Source organism: Lemur catta, chromosome 13 (genome assembly GCF_020740605.2).
Source record: "Lemur catta isolate mLemCat1 chromosome 13, mLemCat1.pri, whole genome shotgun sequence".
Lineage (NCBI taxonomy): Eukaryota > Metazoa > Chordata > Mammalia > Primates > Lemuridae > Lemur > Lemur catta.
In genome coordinates this window covers 7,867,256-7,885,547 of record NC_059140.1, presented here as the reverse complement: position 1 = coordinate 7,885,547, position 18,292 = coordinate 7,867,256, and the positions used below count along the sequence as shown (strand labels likewise).

Genomic DNA, 18,292 nt, shown 5'->3' with positions numbered 1-18,292 from the left:
AGCATTGAAAATGGGCATAATATAATCTTGCATTGGTGTCTGTGCTTTTGAAGGAGCAAATACCTCTTCTAGTTTTTATAAGCCAGTTCCAGCAGGTAGAGATCTTTCCTTCTTGGGTACCCAGGCTGATGTGATCTCCTTCTGGGTTTGCAGATAAGAGGGGTTCTAGCTGGGTCATAAGTCTGCTATTGGGTACACAGTGAGGTCTGCCTTTAGTGTAGGCTTGTTGCCAAGGGCTGGGGTAGTTGTGAATTCTGCCTTATTCATGGGCAGACTGGACTGCCTTCATGACTTTGACCTGTCGGGCAGGGACTTGCAGTTGGGTCTGCGTAAGGTGGTCCTGATATTATGTGTTTGGATGAGTGTGGCTCCCACTGAGTATGTTGGGGGTTTTCCCCAGCTTATTCTGTGGGTACTTAGGTGGGCAGAATTGGCCAATGACTGTGCTAAGAGGGCTGGAACTGAGTCACAGAACTGCTTCAGAGACCTCAGTGAGTACCAAATTCTGCAGGCTTGCCTCCATGACCACAAATGGTTATCTCTCCCTAGATCTCTTTAAAGGTGACCACTCCCAGATCATGATTGGGAGAAGCTGGAGATGCCTGCATAGTCACTTTAGATTTCTTAGTGGGACCAAGTTAATTGGGTCATTTCCTGATCTTTAGCCAAGACCAGGGGTCTTCAAGTTTGCCACCTGAATTAGGGCCTGTCTGCTTTAAATAACCCTTCTTTTTATAGGGGTTTACCAGGGCTTTACAACCTTTTCCTTGGATCCCAAAGCTCTCATAAAAGCACTTTTTAAAGATGGGGTCTCATTATATCACCCAAGCTGGTCTCAAACTGCTGGACTGAAGTGATCCTTTCACCTCAGCTCCTTAGTAGCTGAGATTACCAGTGTGAGCCACTGTGCTGGACTTTTTTCCAATGGATGGATGCAAAATGTTTGTTTCTGTGTGTGGGGAGGTAAACAAGCAAAGGACTTTCTATTCTGCCATCTTGCTGATTTTACTCTATGTTTTTACCTTCTATTTTGTTCTATACTAAATTTTCTGTAATTTTAGATTCAAATATTCAGAATAATATGGTATAATTTCACATTATGAAAGAAGTAAATTAGATAATTCGTAGGCATGCCATATTTATTAAAAGATTCACTTGAAAGTTTAAGTTTACTGCAGGCAAAAAGGAATCAATTAAAATTGTCATCCACTTTGCTCAACCTATATCTAAATTATAATTTTTAGTAAATGTTTATTTTACGTAGCAGTGACTCATAATATTTTACAAAAGTTATATTTTTACTATATTTTGAAATATAAGCTTTTTTTGCTTCCAAAGGCTGAATTACTGCCTTTTCAGTTTTTGTAAGAATAGCATCAATAAATATTATGCTAATATTAATAATATAATAAAAGTTATTTTTCATGGTTTTTAAATGCTTATTAAAATATTTTGATTAGAGCCTTTTATGATATTAATGATTGTAGTACATTTTCTCTGAAATTTTACTGCCATACACTGCATACTAATGATTCAACATACCTGCTCTCCATGGATTCAGTCGCAATTGAACATTGTCATTATCTAGAAAAAAATTTAATAGTACAGCAATGTTGCGTACAGGATTTTATGTCTAAACATTTCTCTTATTCTTGTTTTGCAATTTCATATTCCTGTGTTTCTTTTTTAAAGTATGTTCCTTGACATCAGTTTGTATTTGGTTTCACCTGTGTATTATAATTTTGAATAAAATTCCATCTCTGTATGCACTTGGAGTCCATGTGTGATTTGATTAAAATATGAATCATCCATATTATATTAAAAATTGTATGTATGTCTGTGTGTTTGTCTCTGTAAATATCACCCTAAGTTTGTTTATGGTTTATCTTGTATATTTCTTTTCCCAGGTCATTTTCAATTATTATTTTGTCATGTCTAGGTGAATAGTCATGGAAATAGTCTTAAATTTACCATGTATTTATTGATGCATCTATATTATCTTTGTGAGAGGGAAACACTTCTGTGATTTGCAGGTAATTTTTGAAAGGCTTTGTAACTCTTTTAGTTATTCTTTTAAAATAATTTCATTGTGAAAACATAATACAAAAAATTTACCATCTTAAATCTTTTTAAGTGTACATTTCAGGAGTAGTAAGTATATTTACATTGTTATATACAAGACCTCTAGAACTTTTATATCTTGCAAAACTAAAACTCAATACCTATTAATTAACAACTGTTCATTTTACCCTCTCTCCAGCCCTTGACAAACTCCATTTTATTTTTTGTTTCTAGGAATTTGACTACTTAAGATACATCATAATAAGTGTAATCATACACTATCTACCATTTATTTCAGTTAGCATAAAAGTCCCAATGTTTCTCTTTATTATAGAATGTGGCAAGATTTTTTGTTTTCTTTTTCTTTCTTTTTTTTTTTTTTGAGACAGGAGAGAGAGTCTCACTCTACTGCCTGGAATAGAGTGCAGTGGTGTCATCATAGCTCACTGCAATCTCAAACACCTGAGCTCAAGTGGTCCTCCGGCTTTAGCCTCCTGAATAGCTGGACTACAGTACACACCACTAGGCCTAGCTAATTTTTCTATTTTTTTTTTTTTTTTTTTTAGAGACAAGGTCTTGCTATGTTGCTCAGGCTGGTCTTGAACTCCTGGCCTCAAGCAATTCTGTCTTGGCCTCCCAAAGTGTTACAATTATAGGCACAAGCCACCACACCTGGCCTAAGATTTTCTTATTTAAGGCTGAATTGTCTGTATATATCATATTTTCTTATTTAAGTCCATTATCTGTATATATTATATTTTTTAATGTGTTCATCAGTTGAGGGGCATCTGGTATGCTTATACCTCCTGCTTTGTGAATAATGCTGCAATGAACATGAGTGCACACATATCTCTTCCAGGTTCTGCACTGCATACTTTGGATAGATACCCAGAAGTCGGATTGCTGGATCATTCACTAATTTTTATTTTTAATTTTTTGAGGAACCCTCATATATTTTTTATAGTGTATGCATCATTGTCCCCCACCAATATTTCAGATGGGTTCCAATTTCTCTGCATCATTGTCCTCCACCAATATTTCAAATGGCTTCCAATTTCTCTACATCTTTGACAAACTTTTTTTTAATATTGTCCATTTTGAATGTGAGGTGATATTTCATTGTGATTTTGCTTTGCATTTTTCTAAAAATTAGTAATTTTGAGTATTCTTTCAAATGCTTGTTGGCCATTTGTATATCATCTTTGAAAAAATATTAGTTCAATCCTTTGCCCATTTTTTAATCAAGTTATTAAGTTTTTATTGTTGAATTTATATATTCTGACTATTAACTCCTGTTGTATATATGAGTTAAAAATATTTTTACTGCTTTTTTAGGCAGTATGTTCACTCCACTAAATGCTTCCTTTGATGTACAGAAATTCTGAAATTTGATGTAGTTTCACTGTTCTTTGCTGATTTAGCATTTGATGTCATATCCAAGAAAACACTGAAAGTGCTAATGTCATGATCTTTTTTTTCTATATATTATTCTAAGAGTTTTATTAGTGATATTTCTTGTATGTATTTAATCCATTTAAAATATTTTGTGTGTGGTGCAAGGAATTGGTCCAACTTCAATGTTTTTTTATGTAGATATCCAATTTTTACATTACCTGTTGTAGATGTTCTGCTTTCCCCATTGTGTGGTTATGGCCACCTTGTGGGTGATCATTTGATCATACAGAGAAGGATATATTTCTGGGCTCCCTATTATTTTCCTTAATCCCTTTATCAGTCTTTGTGTCAGTACCATATTGCTTTTATGTTTGTAGCTTTGATATTTTGAAATCAGGAAGTATATTGTCTCTCTCGTTTTTTTTTTCTGAGACAGAGTCTTACTATGTTGCCTGGGCTAGAGGGCCATGGCGTCAGCCTAGCTCACAGCGACCTCAAACTCCTGGGTACAAGCGATCTTCCTGCCTCAGCCTCCCAAGTAGCTCGGACTCAAGCATGTGCCATCACGTCTAACTAATTTTTTCTATTTTTAGTTGCCTGGCTAATTTCTTTATATTTTTAGTAGAGATGGGCTGCCTTCATTTTTGATTTATTGATTTTGTAATTACTTGCTTTGATTCTTCTCTCATTGTTTAAATAACTCCTGTAGATATTTTCTTTCTGAACACCTTTAGAAATAGAGCATAAAAAGACATCTTAAAGTTATACCACTACAATTCAGTCTCAAAACAAATTAACTTCAATTAAATTAAAAAAACAGGCCTCTTTACATCCCCCATTTTGTTATTGTGACAAATTATATCATTTTATACTGATCATGTCTTAATAGAGAACTTTCAAAAGTTCTTAAATAACATGTTTGATTTTATATGTTTTATAAAACTGAAGTAGATAGTATGCACCCCTCATTTATTAAAATGATTGGTTTGCATGTTTCAGTTTACTGCATGCAAATAGTTATTAGCATTTCCATCCACTGGAATCAGCCTTTACCTGAATGATAATAAAATTTATTCCTAATTGTTCATTTTATATATCACTTTCATAGCATATTTTACAATATCCATGTTGTTCCAATATTTAGAAATGTAAGACTTTGTTTCTGAAAACTGGATTGCACCCTTTCTCTTTTGTGTAAGAAGAGCACCAATATATTAATAACATGAAAAAGAAGTTTTGCTAGTATCATTTAAATGCCTAACATTTAATATTTTCTTATCAAAGCTTTTTATGAATGATTATAATGTATTTTTGCAAAATATTATTGCCCTGTGTGCTAATGATTCAAAATCTGTGCTCTTCAGGGATGCCCAGTCATCTTTGAAAATTTTAGTTATCTAGAATTCTTTTTCAGTAATACACTATGTTTATTCAGAATTCTGTGGGTTAAAGTTTCTTTTAATTCTTTTGTGTAATTTTATAGTTCTGCTTTATTTATTTATTTATTTATTTTGAGACAGAGTCTCACTCTGTTGCCTAGGCTAGAGTACTGTGGTGTCAGCCTGTCTCACAGCAACCTCAAACTCCTGGGCTCAAGCGATCCTCCTGCCTCAGCCTCCCAAGTAGCTGGGATTACAGGCACGTGTCACCATGCCTGGCTAATATTTTCTGTTTTTCAGTTGCCCAGCTAATTTTTTTTATTGTTAGTAGAGATGGTCTCACTCTTGCTCAGGCTGTTCTCGAACTCCTGACCTCAAACAATGCTCCCACCTCGGCTTCCCAGAGTGCGAGGATTACAGGTCTGAGCCACTGCACCTAGCCTCTGCTTCATTTTTTGAAGTATTCCATCTCATGTCAGTTAACTAAGTTTTTAGTTTTACATGATAATATTAAACTCTGTATACCTTAACACAGTGTAAAGCAAATAAATCAGCCTCTTATCTATTGCCAATATAATTTTCTTTGTGTTTGCTTGCCTGTATAAATATTAGTCCTATTTTATTTATGTATAGTACATTTTTTTTTGATTGGTGATCAATGGTTATTTTATCTTGTCTAGGTAAATAGTCATGAAATTGTCTTAATTTCAACATGTACTTATTGGGAAATATATATTATCTTTGTGTGAAACATTTGTGTGATTTGAAGATAAATTTTGGAAAGCTTCAAAGCTCTATTTTTGGTATTGTTTATTGCAAAAAACATGAAATTTACAATGTTAAATATTTTAATTATAGTTTAGCCATGTTAAGTATATTAACATTGTTATGCAATATATATCTCTATAATGTTTTTACCTTGCAAAGCTAAAACTCAATATACATGAAAAAAGTGCCTCTTTTCCTTATTGTCTGGTCCTTTACAAACCCTATTCTGTTTTTCTCTTGTTACTGAAAATGTAACTACTTTAAATATTTTATATAAGCAGATTCATGAAGAGTGTTTTTGGGGGGGGAACTGACTTATATTATTTATTATAATGTCAAGATTTATCTTTATTGTAGATGTTAGAAGATTTCCTGCCTTTTAAAAGCTGAGTAATACTCCTCCATTATTTTATATCCCAAATTATATTTATCTTTTCATTTTGTGAGGCAAGTTTGGGTTCTTTTCACCTATGGTTTTTGTGAATGATGCTGAAATAAGTGTGGATGTGCAGATAACTCTGTTTTACCATATATGCGGGGGATTTATGTCTGTCCTACATTTTGTCTAATTTGTCTAGTTGTCTGCCTTTATGCCAGTAGCAAACTGCTTTGATCAGTGTACCTTGTAACGTCTTGAGATCAGAAATTGTAATGCCTCCAACATTGTTTCTTTTTTCAAGACTGTTTGGCTCTTCATGGTACTTTGGCATTCTATATAATAATGTTTGAATTGCTTTTTCTTTTTTTGCATAATATGACATTGATAATTTTAAAGAGATTGCTTTGAATTTGTAGATCATTTTGGTCAGTATGGGTATCTTTCACAATAGTAAGTCTTCCAACCCTTGAACAAGACCATGCTCAAGAGTGTGTAATTTCTACTTATTTGTGGGTTTTCTGATTTTTCTTCTGTAATTTCTAGTTTCATCGCATTTTTGTTATAAATAATAGTTTGTACAATTTTAAATTTTAAAAATTTGTAAAGGATTGTTTTCTGGGATAACAGGTGTTCTATCTGGGAGAATGTTTTATGAGCTATTGAGAAGATTGTATATTCTGCTATTGTGTGGAGTATTTTCTCTATGACTATTAGGTATAATTGTTTTATAATGCTTTCAAGTTGTTGATTCCGTTATTAATGTTATATCTTTCATTATTATTCATTACCAAAAGGTATTGAAGTATACTACCATTATTATATTGCTGTGTATTTCTTGTTTCAATTCTGTCAGTGTTCGCTTTATATTTGTCAATCCTGATTTTACACACAGCACGCACACACACACACCCTATACACACATATGCATATATAATATATATTATATATGTGAAAATATAAAAATAATCATAGTTTCTGAGTAAATAAACCCTTTTATTATTATTTAATATCCCTCTGTGTCTTTTGTGACAGTTCTGACTTAAAGTATATTTTATAAAATAGGAGAAGTTTTGTCTCAAAATATATTGTGCCTAACTGTGACCTCAATATTTGCATGTAATAATTTTTTTTGTTCTGTCACTTTTAGTCCATTTTTATTCTTTGATCTAAGATGAGTCTCTTGTAGAGAGTATATAGTAGGATATTATTTTTTATTTTCTTAAATTTCTGTCTTTATAATATTTGATTGTGAAGTTTAGTCCCTGAATAATTACACAATTTTCTGAAAAGGAAGGATTTTCTATTGCCATGTACCTCTTTTCCTCTCTTTTTGTCTCCCTTTGTGTCTCATTGATCTTTGTAGTTACATGCTTTGAATCCTTTCATGTTATTTGAGTGTATCTCTATAGGTGTTTTTATTGTGGTTACCATGGCAATTACACAAAACTTCTTACAGTTAAAACAATAGGTTTTATTTTATTTTATTATTTCAGAATATTACAGGGGTACAAATGCTGTGATCACACAAATTGCCTTTGTACCACCTGTGCCAAAGATACAAACATGCCCATCCCCCAGACAGTGTGCACCAAACCCATAAGGTATGAATTTACTCATCCTCTCTCCCCTCTTGCCTGCCTGATCCCCAATGGATGTTATTTCCATATGTGCACATCAGTGTTGATCAATTAGTGTGGATTTAATGGTGAGTACATGTGGTGTTTGTTTTTCCATTCTTGCGATACTTCACTTAAAAAAAAAGGGCTCAAGTTCCATCCAACAAAAATACAAAAGGTATTAGTTCACCATTTCTTTTATGCTTGAGTAGTACTCCATGGTATAATATATATACCACCTTTTATTAATCCACTCATCTATCGATGGGCACTTGGGTTGTTTCCACATCTTTGCAACTGTGAATTGTGCTGTAACAAGCATTCGAGTGCAGTTGTCATTTTTATGGAATGTCTTTTTTCTTTGGGTAGATACCCAGTAGTGGAATTGCTGAATCAAATGCTAGTTCTACTTTTAGTTCTTTGAGGTCTCTACATACTACATTCTATAGAGGTTATACTAGTTTGCAGTGCCACCAGCAGTGTATGAGTGTTCCTATCTCTCCCCATCCACGCCAACATTTGTTGTTTTGGGACTTTTTGATAAAAGCCATTCTCACTGGAGTTAAGTGATAGCTCATTGAGGTTTTGATTTCCATTTCCCTAATGATTAGAGAGGTTGAGCATTTTTTCATATGTTTCTTGGCCATTAGTTTGTCTTCTTTTGAAAAGTCTCTGTTCATATCCTTTGCCCATTTTTTAATGGAATTGTTTGATTTTTTCTTCCTGATTTTTCTGAGTTCTTTATAGATTCTAGTTATCGGCCCTTTATTGGATGTGTTGCATGCAAATATTTTCTTTCATTCTGTAGGTTGTCTGTTTACTCTTGAGATAGTTTCCTTGGCTGTGCAGAAGCTTTTTAATTTGATCAGGCCCCATTTATTTATTTTTGTTGTTGCTGTGATTGCTTTTGAAGTCTTTGTCATAAATTCTTTGCCTAGGCTGATGTCTATAAGAGTTCTTCCAAAATTTTCTTCTAAAATTCTTATGGTTTCATGCCTTAGGTTTAAGTCTATTATCCATCATGAGTTGATTTTTGTGAGAGGTGTGGATCCTGTTTCAGTCTTTAACATGTGGCTATCCAATTTTCTCAGTACCGTTTATTGAATATAAATTCTTCTCCCTGTTTAATGTTATTTTCTGCTTCATCAAAAAACAGATGGCAATATGTGGATGGTTCTATATCTGGGGTCTCTGTTAGTCTATGTCTCTCTTCTTGTGCCAGTACCATGCTGTTTTGGTTACTGTAGCCTTGTAGAATAGCTTGAAGCCTGATAAATTGATGCCTCAAGGTTGCTTTGGCTATGCAGGGTTTTCTGTGGTTCAATATGAAGCATAGACTTATTTTTTTTCTAGAAATGCAAAAAATGATGTTTGTATTTTAATAGGGATTTCATTGAATCTGTAGATCACTTTGGGTAGTATAGACATTTTAACAATACTGATTCTGCCGACACATGAGCATGGTATGATTTTCCATCTCTTTACGTCCTCTACTATTTTCTTCCTCAGTGTTTCATAGTTCTACCTGTAGAGGTCTTTCACCTCCTTAGTTAAATATATTCATAGGTATTTTATTTTCTTTGTTGCTGTTGTTAAAGGTAGTGAGTCTTTGATTTGGTTCTCAGCTTGACTGTTGGTGGTGTATGTGAATGCTACTGATTTGTGTACATTGATTTTGTAACCTGAGACTTTCTGAATTTATTTATCAGTTCCAGTATTCTCATGGCAGAATCTTTGGGGTTTTCTAGATATAAGATTATATCATCAGCAAAGAGTAATAACTAGACCTCCTCTGCCCTCCTTTGGATACCTTTGATTTCCTTCTATTGTCTGATTGCTCTGGCTAGGACTTCCAGCACTATTCCATGAGCTGATGAGCAAAATGTATAGTCAATGGTTTTGAGTAGAATGTTCTGTAAATGTCAGTCAGGCCCATTTGTTATAGAGTTCTGTTTAAGTCCATTGTTTCTTTGTTTATTTTCTGTTTGGAAGATCTGTCCTGTTCTGTCACAAGGGTGTTGAAATCCCAGCTATTACAGTGCTGTTATTTATTATTTTGTTTTGATCAAGTAAAATTTTCTTTATGAATCTGGGCCCTCCTGTGTTAGGTGTGTAAATATTTAAAACTGTTCTGTCTTCTTGTTCAATTGTTCCCTTTACCATTATATAATGATCATCTTTGTCTTTCATTACTTTCATTGATTGTAAGACTATGTTATGTGAAATGAGAACTGTAGCTTTATTTTGGTTTCCATTTGCCTGGAATATTGTTTTCCATTCCCTCACCTTGAGTCTGAATAAATCCTTGTGGGTTAGATGTGTTGTTTCCTGGAGACAGCAGATACTTGGCTCATATGTTATTTTCTACTCAGCCAGCCTATGTCTCTTGAGTGGGGAGTTCAAGCCATTCACGTTTATTGAAGGAATTGGTAAGTGGAGTGGATTTCTGTTCATCCTGTTGAGTAGAACTTTATTGCTCTGTTTTACTTCTTGAACCATTGTGGTGACTAGGCTCTGACCTTTAGCTTTTGGGGGTTTTTATACTGGTGGGTATCTATTTTTCTGATCTATGTGTATTATAGGTCTATGTACTTCTTGCAGGGCAAGTCTGGACTTGGCAGATTCTCTCAGTGTTTGGTTGTCTAGAAAAGAGTTACTTTCTCCATCAAATATCAACCTTAGTTTCACAGGATACAGAATTCTGGGCTGGCAGTTGTTTTGTTTAATAAGATTGAAGATGGGGATCCACTCCTTTCTGGCTTGTAAGGTTTCTGCTGAGAAGTCTGTTGTTAACCTCATGGGTTTTTCCTTGTAGGTCAGTTGTTGCTTACATCTAGCTGCTTATAGACTTTTTTCTTTCATTTTGACTTTGGCCAGGTTGAATACTGTGTGTCTTGGAGATATGAATCTTTCCAGTGTTCAATGGCTATCTTGTATCTGGATGTCTGGATCTCTGGCAATCCTGGGGAATTTTTCCACAATAATTCCCTCAAGTAGATTTTCTATGCTTTTAGCACTTTCTTCTCCTTCAGTGATATCTATAATTTGTTTGTTTGTTTGTTTGCTTGCTTCGCGTAGTCCTATGTCTAAGTGATTGTTCTGCCTCATTCTTTTCTTCTTTGCCTCTTTAAATGGTTGGTTTAGCTCCAAAGCCTTGTCTTCAAGCTCTGAGATTTTTTCTTCTCCTTGGTTTGATCTGTTGTTGAAATTTTCTGCTGCAGTTTGAAAATCCCTGAAATCCTTTCATTTCTTTAGGTTGTATTATATCCTTCCTAAGTCTGTCAGCCTCTTTGGTGACTTTTTCATTAATTTTCTGAAATATTTTTTGGGCTTCTTTTTGTTGGTTTTCAGTTTTCTCTTCAATTCCATTCATCTTATTTGCCTTCCATATTCTTTTTTTTTTTTTAGACAGAGTCTCGCTTTGTTGCCTGGGCTAGAGTGAGTGCTGTAGCATCAGCCTAGCTCACAGCAACCTCAAACTCCTGGGCTCAAGTGATCTTCCTGCCTCAGCCTCCCCCAGTAGCTAGGACTACAGGTGCGAGCCACCACACCCAGCTAATTTTTTTTGTTTCTATTTTTAGTTGACTGGCTAATTTTTTTTTCTATTTTTAGTAGAGACAGAGTCTCGCTGTTGCTCAGGCTGGTCTTGAACTCCTGACCTCAAGCAATCCTCCCACCTTGGCCTCCCAGAGTGCTAGGATTACAGGCATGAGCCACCACGCCCAGCCTGCCATCCATATTCTGGATTCCATTTCTGTCATTCCAGCAATCTCCTTGTAGTTAGAGTTCACTGCTATAACTCCGTTGTAATCTCTTGGGGATGTTGATCTGTTTTGAGTTTTCATGTTGCATGGGTTCTTTTGCTGGTTTCTCCTCATCTGAACCCTTTTTTCTGAGTTCCAGGGTAATGAGTTTTCAGGACTTCTGTTCTTTGCTGTGAACTCTCCAGATAGTTTTAGTATGTTCAAGTTGGGAGCTGGATGAGACTCTCTTCACAGAGGCTGGTGTTGTGGGGATTGCTCTACCCAGGGTCTCGCCACAGAGGTAACTGGAGCAGCTGGATAAGGTTGTTGTGGGTTCCTGGGTTGTGGAAAATTGCTCAAAGCAGGTCACAGTATGCTGGCAGCTTTAGGCTGGGGGGGGTCCCTGATCAGGCGTTGGACTTTGGCGTATCTCTTCCAGCTCTGGTTTTGTGGTGAAGGCTCTGAGGTAGGGTTTTGGGGTCTAGATGCAGTGCTGGAAACTTTGGAATGGTGTCTCGGGCTTTGTGAGATTTCTGGAGGTTAAGGGGCAGAGCCTCAGGCTCCAGCGTGACAGCCTTCAAGCTATGAGTAGGAAGGAGCTGTGAGCAGAAGCTCTGCACAAGGCCTTTTTCCTAAAAGTGGGGCTATGCAACTGGCAGGTGGATCCATCCTGGAGGAGCAGGGTCAGGACCTTGCAGGCTCGAGGCAGTTGGGGCAGAAGGGTGGAGTCTTGGCCAAACAAGAAGCAGCATGCTGTTCCATAGGCTCTGGGGGCCCATGACTGCCAAGTCAGGCAGGCTGAGATTGGGTCCAGTGGCCAAGGGACCACAGAGCTTTTCACACTGTGCTCAAAGCCTGCTGAAGCAGCCAAGTAGAACCTCTCAGGTTGGAGCCTACTCTGCCCTGGCATTAGAGCCTCCAAGCAGGGACCATGGTGGAGACAGAAGCAAAGCCTCTGATCAGGGGATCCAAGCCAGGGGTCATGCAGATGGTGCACTGAGTTGACCTGGAGGGCAGGGTCAGGGCCAGGGAGGAAGGAGGTGGCTGGGCCTGGAGGGCAGGTTCACAGTGGAGCAGGCTGCAGCCTGCTTCTTAGGCATTAAGGCCCCACAGATGCCGGCTCAGACATACAGGGGTCACAGCTCTCCTCACCCCACAAAGGACCTGCTGAAATGGTCACCTGAGGCCTCTCATGGCGGAACCTGTTGCACCCTGGCAATGAGAGCCTTCAAGCTGAGACTGGTGTGGAGACAGAAAATAAGCCTTTGACCAGGGGCTGCAAGCCAGGGGCCATGCAGATGACAGGATGCCCCAACCTGGAGGGCAGGGTCAGGGCCAGGCAGGCAGGAGGTGGTTGGGGCCTGGAGTACAGGTTCAGGGCTAAGCAGGCTGAAGGCTGCTGCTTAGGCCCAAGAGTCCAACAGATGCCACGTAAGACATGCAGAGGTCACAATTCTGCACACCCCACCCAGAACCTGCAGAAACAGTCACCCAGAGCCTCTCAGATCGGTACGTGCTACTCTACAGTCAATTCCTGCGCCCTGGTCCTGTTGTGCTCTAGGGATAAAGTGCCTGGCAATAATTTCCAGGGTCTGGCTGAGGAAAACCACAAATCAGTGCGGTGTCTCCCCAGCCCAGTGTAGCCCCAGCATGGTGCACCCAAGAGTTCAGAATTTCCTCTCTTGCCTGATCTCCACAGTGTCTGTTATCTAGTTCAAGGGCTCCGTACAGACTCCAGGCATGTCCCTGTCTGAACAGGTAGGCGGTCTGTGGGGGTGGTGGGTATCATCTGGCAGTTCAGTCCACACTGCACCAGCAAGGCGAGCACAGTGCTCCCACACTCTATTCTCCTGTTTTTCTCCTCGTGTTCTGTAATCTTTGTATATGTATTAACCTGTCACCTTTTTTTCCACACTCAATATCCTATGTTGCTTCTCTCTGAATTCACTATGGTACTTCCTGGGTGAGCCATCCATATGTAGGCAGCTGCCTATACCTTTCACTTCTTTTATTGGTAGCAGCAAACTGAAAGGCTGCCTCTAGTCTGCCATTTTTTCCTCTGCTACAACAATATATTTTAAACTGGTAACAACTTTACTTTAGTTGCATATAAAAATTCTTCCTTATTATATCTGCCCTCAACTTTGTTATTGACGTCACCAATTATATCTTATATTGTATACTCATTAACAGAGGTTCAGTATTATTTTTTTGTTTTTGTCTTCAAATTTTAGAGCATGATTAAAAGTATTTTCTGCACCATCATTTTAATCCTACAAAAATTCACTTAGGTGTACTTACATATCTTTCCCAGGGATTTATTTATTTTCATAAGATTTTGTGGACTTTTCTAGCATCTTTCTCTTTTCTATGAAAGGGGCTTCCTTTGGCATTTCTTGTGGGTCAGGTCTATTGGTGATAAACTTTTTCAGCATCTAGTTATCTTGGTAAGTCTTTATTTTTTCTTCATTTAGAAGGGCACTTTTGCTGGATATAGTATTTCTGCTTGAAGCTTTTGATTTTTTACCATACTGACTATATCGCTGAACTCTTTTCTGCCATGCAAGCTGTCTGTTGATAAATCCACTAGTAATTTCATAGGAGCATGCTTATAGATGACACATCACTTTTCTCTTGCTGCTTTCAATATTCTCTTGTGTGTGACTTTCACAACTTTGCTTATAAATCTGTCCTGTTACAAGTCTCTTTGTGTTTATCCCAAGTTTCTTGAGCTTCTTAATGTTTTGTCTTTTTTCTTATATTTGAGAATATCTGTCATTTCTTTTTTTTTTTTTTTTTTTTTTGAGACAGAGTCTCACTTTGTTGCTCGGGCTAGAGTGAGTGCCGTGGCATCAGCCTAGCTCACAGCACCCTCAAACTCCTGGGCTTAAGCGATCCTACTGCCTCAGCCTCCTGAGTAGCTGGGACTACAGGCATGTGCCACCATGCCCAGCTATATAGGTTTTTAGCTGTCCAAATCATTTCTTTCTATTTTTGGTAGAGACGGGATCTCACTCTTGCTCAGGCTGGTCTCGAACTCCTGACCTCGAGCGATCCACCCGCCTCGGCCTCCCAGAGGGCTAGGATTACAGGTGTGAGCCACCGCACCCAGCCATGTCATTTCTTACTGTATTCTTCAGCCTCACAATGTTTCTTTCTATCCTTTTCTTTATTGTAGATATTCTCATTTCCCTGATTTTATTTAGTTGTCTGTATTGTTTGCATGTATTTGTTCAGCATCATTCAGATGGATATTTTTAATGCTTTCAGATAATTAATACCTCTCCATTCCTTTATGGCCGATTTCTGATAATTTATTTTGTTTCTTTGACTAGACCATATCACCTTTATATTGTGTATATATTTTAATCTTTGGTTGAGATTTGTGGATTTAAAAAAACCCACCTGTCACAAACTTTACAAAGTGACTTTGTCCTAGGGGACCCTGACCCCAATTAACTGTACTAGAGATTTGGGGAGCCTCAAATCTGTTCTGAGCATGTTTATTCTGTAAAATTTTGTGTTTATTTTCTTGTTAAAACAGTATTCCCACATTTCTTCTTAAGAGCCAGTCATCATTTGCTACACCTGTTCTCTTGTTTGCGGCACTGAAGTCCCTCTACTGTTGTAAGAAACTTTTACATTTGGTTTCAGTACACCCATTCTGTGTTTTAAATTATAGTATCATTCCTTTCAGCACTCTGTGTTATGGTAAATAGAAACCAATCTTTATAAGGGCCCCCAAACCCAGAAAGACGGACGCAGGTGTTACTATTTTTTTTCTCTTTTGAGGGAGAAGCTGGGAGTTGTGAGTTTACTTCTATGTACACCATGCTGTGTTAAACAGGAAAGGCCTTGGTGGGTAAACATAACAAACCTTTCTTCCCTTTCTGTGTGGCTCTTGGCATTGTGCTCAACTGACATGCTACAGACTCTTACCTGGTTTTTAGAATTCCCATAAATCAATCTGGTCAGTATAGTTTTGTATCTAAAAGATAATTAGAGCCTGTATATTTTATTATACCATTTTTCTAGTGTGCTTGGTATTATTTCACGTATTAAATTTGTAATGTATATTCATCGGATTCTGAAAAAAAGAAGTAAGTGGGATAATTTGGTATTTTTTTAAATTTCTTTCAGCTATGTCTTCTCATTCTACCCAAGACCATTTGCCAGAGCAGGGGATAAATGTTTCATTCCAAAAAGTGATACTGAGAAGATACGGAAGCTGTGGTTTTGAGAATTTAAACCTAACGAAAGACTGGGAAAAGGTGGGTGACTGTAAGAAGCAGAAAGAATGTTATAATGGACTTAAACAATGTTCAACAACTACCCACAGCAAAATATTTCAATGTAATAAATGTTTGAAAGTCTTCAAAAACTTGTCAAATCTTAATAGACATAAGATGAGACATACAGTAGAAAAATCTTTTAAATGTAAAGAATGTGGGAAAGCCTTTAACCAATGCCCACACATTACTGAACATAAGAGAATTCATAATGGAGAGAAACCTTACAAATGTAATGAATGTGACAAAGTCTTTAAATCTTGCTCAAGCCTTTCTAATCATAAGATAATTTACACTGGTGAGAAATGGTGTAAATGTAAAAATTATGGCAAAGATTTTAGCCACAACTCAGACCTTAGTATACATAAGAGAATTCATTCCAGAGAAAAATCCTGTGAATGTAAAGAATGTGATAATGCCTTTAGCCACTACTTATATCCTTCTGTATATAAAAAAATTCATTCTGGAGATAAACCCTACAAATGCGAAGAATGTGACAAAGCCTTTTACTGGTGCTCACAACTTACTGCACATAAGGGAATTCATACTGGAGAGAAACCCTACAAATGTGAACAATGTGGCAAAGCTTTTAACCAGTGTTCATACCTTACTAAACATAAGAGAATTCATAATGAAGAGAAACACTACAAATGTGAACAATGTGGCAAAGCCTTTAACCGTTGTTCAGACCTTACTATTCATAAGAGAATTCATACTGGAGAGAAACCCTACAAATGTGAAGAATGTGGCAAAGCTTTTAACCGCAGCTCAAGCCTTATTATACATAAGAGAATTCATACTGGAGAAAAACCCTACAGATGTGAAGAATGTGGCAAAGCTTTTAACCACAGCTCAAACCTTAGTCTACATAAGAGAATTGTTCATACCAGTGAAAAACCTTACAAATGTGAAGAATGTGGCAAAGCTTTTATTCATTGCTCAGTCCTTACTAAACATAAGAGAATTCATACTGGAGAGAAACCCTATAAATGTGAAGAATGTGGCAAAGTCTTTAATCAATGCTCAGACCTTACTAAACATAAGAGAGTTCATACTGGAGAGAAACCCTACAAATGTGGAGAATGTGACAAAGCTTTTAACCACAGCTCAAGCCTTATTATACATAAGAGAATCATTCATACTGGAGAAAAACCCTACAAATGTGAAGAATGTGGCAAAGCCTTCAACCGTTGCTCAGACCTTACTAATCATAAGAGAATTCATACCGGAGAGAAACCCTACAGATGTGAAGAATGTGGTAAAGCCTTTAACCGTTGCTCAGACCTTACTATTCATAGGAGAATTCATACCGGGGAGAAACCCTACAGATGTGAACAATGTGGCAAAGCCTTCAACCGTTGCTCAGACCTTACTATTCATAAGAGAATTCATACAGGAGAGAAACCCTACAGATGTGAACAATGTGGCAAAGCCTTCTACCGTTGCTCAGACCTTACTAACCATAAGAGAATTCATACTGGAGAGAAACCCTACAAATGTGAAGAATGTGGCAAAGCTTTTAACCACAGCTCAAACCTTAGTCTACATAAGAGAATTATTCATACCAGAGAAAAACCTTACCAATGTGAAAAATGTGGCAAAGCCTTTAACCAGTACTCATACCTTTCTGTACATAAGGGAATTCATACAAGAGAAACCCTACAAATGTGAAGAATGTGGAAAATCTTTAAACATTGCTCAAACCTTTCTAATTAAAAGATAATTTATACAGTAGAGAAACCCTACAAATGTGAATAATGTGTCAAAGCCTTTAAGTGATGTTCATACCCTACTCGATGAAATACATACTGAAGAGAAATCTTACTAAAGTGAAGAATGTGGCTAAGCCTGTAACCAGTGCTTAAACATTTATAACTGTAAGTTATATCTGAGAGAAATCATACAAATATGAAGAATATGGGAAAGCATTTGCCTGGTGCTTTTCCCTTACTATACAAGAGAGAATTCATACCTGTGAAAAATCCTACAAATGTAAAGAAAGTGGGAAAGCCTTTAATAAGTGCTCACATATTACTTGACATCGGATAGTCATATTGGATAACAGTGGTATAAGTGTAACAACTGTCAAAATATCTTCTGGAAAATAAAAGTCTTAGAGTGTTCTAAAGTGTTTATACTGAGAAAGAATTAAAGATACAGTAATACTCTTTATAGTTGTAATATTTTGTCACATATCTTATTGTGCACAGTAGAATTTATAATGGAACAAAACCCTCCATCAGTTGCTCAAAATTTAAGTTTAGAGAATGTAAACAGGAGAGAAACTCTATAAATGTATATTTGTCCCAAAGCAGAGGGTTTATTATAGAGAAAAATCCAATATGAAAATTGTTAAATAATTTATGTATATGTATGTTTAAAAGGAGCAGGAGATTGATTTTATGGTGAGTTAGAATTACATTCAAAGTATAGTTTTTTGCATTAAAAATTTTATTTTTTTTTTGAAAGTTATATGTTAATGTAATTCAACTTTCAAGTTACTTACTTGATGGTATGCTTTCATTTCTGGAGTTTTTGTGAAAGCATGTGGTCGATTTTTGCTCCATTAAAACTATGAAAGCGGCCGGGCACGGTGGCTCATGCCTGTAATCCTAGCACTCTGGGAGGCCGAGGCGGGTGGATTGCTCGAGGTCAGGAGTTT

The 18,292-nt window shown here is 36.8% G+C and overlaps 1 protein-coding gene across 1 annotated transcript in view; it reads left to right on the top strand.

Annotated features, from left to right (window-relative positions):
* LOC123649398 (zinc finger protein 682-like) overlaps window positions 1-18,032 on the top strand; it is a 45,660-nt gene extending 27,628 nt beyond the window's left edge. Inside the window, exons 4-5 of the mRNA XM_045567520.1 lie at window positions 15,482-15,862; window positions 16,100-18,032. Of these exons, the coding sequence (XP_045423476.1) occupies window positions 15,482-15,862; window positions 16,100-17,301 (1,583 nt within the window). The 3' untranslated portion in view covers window positions 17,302-18,032. The remainder of the gene's footprint in view (window positions 1-15,481; window positions 15,863-16,099) is intronic.
* Window positions 18,033-18,292: the final 260 nt, after the last annotated feature.